General features: G+C 41.9%; 1 protein-coding gene across 1 annotated transcript in view; it reads left to right on the top strand.

Annotated features, from left to right (window-relative positions):
* Nucleotides 1–5,860, top strand: part of coq6 (coenzyme Q6 monooxygenase) — a 14,361-nt gene extending 8,501 nt beyond the window's left edge. The window contains exons 5-12 of the mRNA XM_008400213.1: nt 1,330–1,460; nt 1,540–1,647; nt 2,359–2,421; nt 2,514–2,621; nt 3,463–3,665; nt 3,826–3,941; nt 5,065–5,231; nt 5,732–5,860. Of these exons, the coding sequence (XP_008398435.1) occupies nt 1,330–1,460; nt 1,540–1,647; nt 2,359–2,421; nt 2,514–2,621; nt 3,463–3,665; nt 3,826–3,941; nt 5,065–5,231; nt 5,732–5,761 (926 nt within the window). The 3' untranslated portion in view covers nt 5,762–5,860. The remainder of the gene's footprint in view (nt 1–1,329; nt 1,461–1,539; nt 1,648–2,358; nt 2,422–2,513; nt 2,622–3,462; nt 3,666–3,825; nt 3,942–5,064; nt 5,232–5,731) is intronic.
* The last annotated feature ends 288 nt before the right edge of the window (nt 5,861–6,148 follow it).

Here is a 6,148-nt window from a genome sequence, read left to right as displayed (position 1 = left end):
GTGCGTGCGTGCGTGCGTGCGTGCGTGCGTGCGCGCGCGCAAGAACACATCAAAATCACACCAGTAATGGATGAGACTAATTTCTCCAGGCAGGAAATGTCTGAAAGCTGACTAACAAAGTCTTTCTTAATAAGTATTTAACCAGTGGAGACATGTTTAGTACCTTTTTTTCTGCAATAAATGTGAATAAAACATGAAGTTCCACACAGTAGCAAGATTTTCTCTCCAGTTTGCTTAATGAGCGTTGATTTTGGCACCATCTGAATCCCTTTCTGTCCTCTGGTTTTATTTGTCTTCTTTCTCTATGAGTGTTTTTAAAGACAAGCTCTTGGAGCCATCCATGTTTTTCCTTCAAATTCAATAAAAACTCACATTTTGGGAGTTGCAGCATCTCGGCACCCTCTGAGGACACGTGCATTGGTCCAGTGACCTATTTAAAGTTGCCATGTGCTCCTAAGGTCTGCCATCCCTCCCGACACACACAGTCACTTACAGTGTGTGGCTCTGTTGACATCTGAGCAAATAAAAACTCTCTGCTATGTGCTTGACAGTTTAAATGGCATATTTATAAACAGTTTTCAACATTTCACACCAAACGGCAGGCATGTGGTCGCGGCACGTTTTTTGCCTCATGTGCCTCGCATGTGTCCCTGCTCTCATTTTAGCCTTCACAATGTTATGCTGAAGATGCAGTTACATGCAGAAAAAAAAAAAAAAAATGCGGTCCCCCCGCCAGCTGTTTTCAATGTAACCATGCGTTCCGATCAGAGAAAACCCATATTTGACAACCGTGTTGCAGGAACCAGTAGCTGCTCTGCGGATGGGTCCCGCTCCAAGTCAGCACGAGCCAGAATCCTTCCATGTGTGGGATGTCCAGATGCTGATATTTTTGGGAAAAGTGGCAGCTTTAGTGCAAAAATCTAAGACGCTGGCAGCATTTCCAAAGTGCAGAGTGGCGTGCTTGTAGGTAAACACTATTAGTCAGTGTAGTGCGGCAGGCCAAGGCCATTAAGGAGATTGTCAAATGAAAAGCCTGGCAGTTACCACGCGCCAGCGAGGAAAACCAGTAGTGTTTTATGGGGTGGTTTATAGATCTTTCCCCACTTTGGCTGCAAGATAGGCATTCTTTCACTTTTTTTTTTCTTTTCAGTAGCAAATTACTGATTTAGTAAGATGATGCATTCATAAAGCCAATTTTACCCCTTTTGATGTGAGAAACTCACACATTTTGTAGCTGTAATTTCAGTAACAGTTTTCTTTTGGCTCCTTGTGTATATGCATATATATATGTATATATAGAAGTCACATGTTCTGTGTTCTTGTTGTCAGAAAACGTGCAAGTTAAGTACAAGTCTAAAGTGGTGAAGTACACATGGCCAATGCCTCATCACGCAGCCGAGTCCATCCCCTGGGTGAAGGTCACTTTGGCTAATGGAGAAACTCTTCAAGCAAAGCTGCTGGTATTTCAAACTGAACCATACAAACAATTACTATTTTTACATCCTTTCCTTCTGAGTTTTCTACTCTTGTGTTTTGCAGATTGGTGCTGATGGGCCAAATTCAATGGTGAGGCAGAAACTGGGAATACCCACAGTCAAGTGGAACTATGACCAGTCTGCTGTGGTTGCAGTGCTACATCTGTCAGAGGTATTATTACTTTTTTAAGGTTTGATGTAATAAGCCAACATAAAGCTTCATAATTATAATACATGGTTTAAACGGGACTTGTTATGCAAATTCACATTTTGCATGTTTTCATGCTTCCATTTGGTTCTCTACTACTTCTAAAAACAGCCCAAGTGCCTAAAAACACAGGAAACCGCTTTTTGGCAAGATGTTTTTTGGTGTCTGGAAAATGACCCGTTTCAAAAACCTCCCAATAAGTTACATTCAACAGGCACTGTTTCATAGCAACCCAGTTCATTGAGCAGCAACCTGTTCAATGAAGCATAATAAATCTAATAAGCCTTAAGTAAAAATAAAAATGTCGTGTGCATAAATATGCATATATTACTCTTTATTATGATAATCATAAATAAAATCCCATCCCATCCAGAGGTCATCCAGTTAGTAAATAAAATCTACAATATCTCAAGCTGTTTAGTCCATCTTCTTAAAATTGCAAGTTTTTCTTCCACAGTTTAGATAGGAGATCCAAACATCTGGAAGGACACCCAGTCAAAATTCAGAACTAAATTCAATTGAAAATTTGTGGCAAAACAAGTGCCTACAGCAAACCTCAACTTTTAACATTGTGTGTGGTCGCAACACCCTGAAATGTGTCAAAGTTCAGTATTTTTGCAATGTATCTTTAACATACATTGCAGCAAAACTAATACTTTGGTTTGTGTGTTTCAGCCCACAGAGAACAATGTTGCCTGGCAAAGGTTTCTCCCAACTGGACCCATTGCTATGTTACCGGTAATCTTTCTCACTTTTAACAGTCGTAGTTATTTCTTGAAAAGTATCCACCTGTTGCAGAAGTATCTGATGATGCTGCTATCTGTGTGTAGCTTTCTGACACAAAGAGCTCACTGGTGTGGTCAACCAGCCATCACCTTGCAGAGGAGCTGCTGGAGCTGGACGAGGAGAGCTTCGTCGACGCCATCAACTCAGCCTTTGTGAGTCTGGAATAGATTATGCTTTATTGATTACGAGGGGAAATTGCCAATTTGTTGACTCCATCCCAGGTATTAAATATTAGTGAACACAATAAGCTATATAAAACTTATAAAAAAAGATTTATAGGTGTGATATTGTAATTGAAATATGACTAAATATAAAAATAAAGAATCAAAATAAAATAATAAGCATTCACGTGGAAATATACCCTAAATCTATAAATTTGTCCAGAGAAAACTTAGACCTAACAGTCTCACTTCTGTTTTATTTACAGTCAGTATTCAGGTCAGTCAGTGAGATGTTGCGACATTTCTGTCTGTGCGTGGGGGGGATTCTCCAAACACCTGCATGTTGACCTCTTTTTGAGTGACTCACACAAACATCTTCGTTGGAGTTTGGGCCAAAACCAAATAGAATAATAATAATAATTTCCCTGCAGGATTGATATACCTTTGTGTGTTTTTTCTACGTTTGGGAGAACCTCCGTTTTCCCAAGGTGGCTATTTTTACTCGCCTTCCTGATGGATGGGGTCACCACGACTGAGTCACGCTTGGTTTTAAGCCTGGTTTGCTAATTAAACCTGTGGTCTTCCAGTGTCGACCATTACTGCATGGAATGTTTTTCAAACAGAGCTAATTCAACTGCACTGCCTGGCCGGCATCTTCTTTCAATTAGCCGAGCTCCTGAGGCCCTGCCAAACCAGTTAGTTAGGAAGGAGGGGGTGGTAGCTATTTTGCTGGCCTCAAGTTTTTTTTTTACTCCCTGTGTCAACTCGATTCTCTGTCCACTCATGAGAATAATGCCTGTTTTCTGTCTCTGTGTGAATATGTCTGTGACAGTGGAGCATTGAGAATCAGTCAGACCTAATTGAGACAGCCGGCGCTTTGTTCCGGGGCGCCCTGTCAGCCATTATGCCTTCCGCCGGTTCACCACGACAGCTTCCACCGAGTGTGGCGGGGATCGGCCCGAAAAGCAGAGTCATGTTCCCGCTGGGAGTCGGTCACGCGTCAGAGTACATCAGGCACAGAGTGGCTCTCATCGGGTAAGACGAGGATGCTCTGCACATCACAGCTTCGCACCCCCAAACAAATCTGCTTTTTAAAGGTTGCGCCTGTTTTTAGCTTCTTTCTTGTATGAAAGCATGAAATATTGACTGTCTGTGGAACAGCATGATGTCCATGATGGTATGTTTGTGTTTTCAGAGATGCAGCACATCGTGTCCATCCGCTGGCAGGTCAGGGAGTCAACTTGGGTTTCGGGGATGTGGCTTGCCTCACACATCTCCTGAGCCATGCAGCTTTTAATGGGAAGGACCTGGGTCAGTGAGAACTTCAAACAGACAACAAGTGGTTTGCTCTGAGCTAGTTTCCATGGCCGCTGTTCCAACCCAACGTGTAGTACTAATCTTTAAAAAGAAGCAGGTTTTCTGGCTTTCTCATTTTTGTCCTGTTACTGCCACTAAAGCCAATATATTGGATTGAGAATTTATTGAACAGACCAACACAAAGTGGGGTATTACTCTGAAGGAGAAGGATTTCTGGTTTCCAAAAGTTGGTGCAAATAGAAATCTGAAATATCTGGCATATCCCCTTTACTCTAATACCCCTAAATACAATCCACTGCATCAAAATACCGTTGGAAGTCACAATAGAACATTAGTTAACATGATGAAGAAATAACACAGCAGACAGATCATAGATAAAGTTGTGGAGAAGTTTTAAGGTTGCAAAACAATATGCCAAACCTTAAACACCTCACAGAGCACTGGAGGAACTGCACAAATCATAGCTCAGGTGGAAGAATCTGTTGACAGGACACCTATTAGTTTGCACTCTGCAAACCTGTTCTTATGGAAGAGTTGCTAACAGAAGTAAAAAAGAAAGTGGCTGACAGAAAGCCACAAGAGATCTCGAGTTTCAAGAAAAACACAATCCATTCCGGGAAAACAGAAACGGTTAACGTGGAAGAATGTTATCTGAGCAGATCAGACCAAAATTGAACGTTTTTGACCAACATGCAAAACTAACACTGCTTATCACACCTTCCCTGCAGTGAAACGTGGTGGTGGCAGCAGCATCCTGCTGGGAAGCTTCAGGAAAGATGGATGGGGCTAAATGCAGGGTTATCCTGGAAGAAAACATGTCTAACACGGCAAAAGTCTTGAGACAGGGGTGAAGGTTCAACAACCCTAAATGTGCTGCGAAAGCTACAGCAGAGTAGTTTACATCAAACCATATTCATGTTCTAGAGCGGCTTAGTCAAAGTCCACACTTTAAAAGCCAGCAGGCATTGGCAAAAATACTGAAGGTCACAAAAAGCAAACAAACAATCATTATATACCAAACCGTTAAAATTTTGCAAGCTTCCACCTGACTGAAAACTATAATATGAGCAAGGCTTATTCTCTGAAGTGCTTTAACTGTAAGATTTTCTGCACACAGGAGCCATACAGCACTTGTTAGAATACGAGACGGAACGTCAGCGGCACAATTTGCCCATGATGACTGCCATTGACCTCATGAAGCGTCTTTACTCCACCAACGCAGCTCCTGCGGTTCTCCTACGCACCTTCGGTCTGCAGGCCACCAACATGCTCCCGACTCTAAAAGTAAGCTTCCACTTCTACTGAGCCAACCTGAGAACGTCAACCACCTGTCAAGCCAAAAGCTCCGCCCATTCTGTGGCCCCACCCTCCGCCCTCTGTTCTGATTACATGGAGCTTTACTGTAGCCGTGTCTATAATTTTAAGGCCTCTGAACCTACTACTATAGCATCTAAGTTTAGCCCCAAATTTAGTGTTACCAAAAGTGTGTGGGTGGGGTGCACTGTTGGCCCCGGGGCAGCGGACAGTGGTGTTGGCTTGCGTTTTCACACTCCTTTTTATTAGTGACCGCTCATGTGAAACGGCTTTATTTCCTACTAAGTGATTCAGACCGACACGACTGTAACTGCTCAGGAAGGCGTTTCACTATGGAGCCGCTAAGTTAAAAGTGACATTTTCTTCCATTTTAAATCCTGCGAGTTCACGAGTTTACAGTCGGCGCGACTCTGTCCTAACACGCATCTGTGAAGTATGTTTGTAAAATTGTCCCTCATCTCCTCTTTCAGGAGCAAATCATGGCATACGCAAGCAAATGATGCACCTGCAGGGACGTCGTCATCAGTCTTCTCTAAACTTTGAGCTTTAAAAGCTGTAAAGATGAATGTAAAAATAAAATAAAAGCCTCATTATGTATGTCTTCTTTGTGTGTGATGTTAAAGAAAATGAATCAAACTACAGGGTCTTCACATTAAATTAGTTATAATGTATGTCAGTAATTTTAGTTCAAAATACAAAGCTCATATTGATCATTGTATACGGAGAGATACATTTTAAGTGCTTATTTCTGTAAATTTTTGATGGATTCACTTTCTCCGAACATTGGAGTATTACATAAGAACATACAAAAGGGTTTCTAGTAGACAGCCTACTGACTATTATAGCCATATTCAGTATATGCAATTTTTTGAGGCTCCCTTTCCACA

The sequence above is a fragment of the Poecilia reticulata genome, linkage group LG22 (genome assembly GCF_000633615.1).
Source record: "Poecilia reticulata strain Guanapo linkage group LG22, Guppy_female_1.0+MT, whole genome shotgun sequence".
NCBI lineage: Eukaryota > Metazoa > Chordata > Actinopteri > Cyprinodontiformes > Poeciliidae > Poecilia > Poecilia reticulata.
The sequence above is the reverse complement of the archived record's forward strand: the minus strand, read 5'-3'. Positions and strand labels throughout refer to the sequence as shown.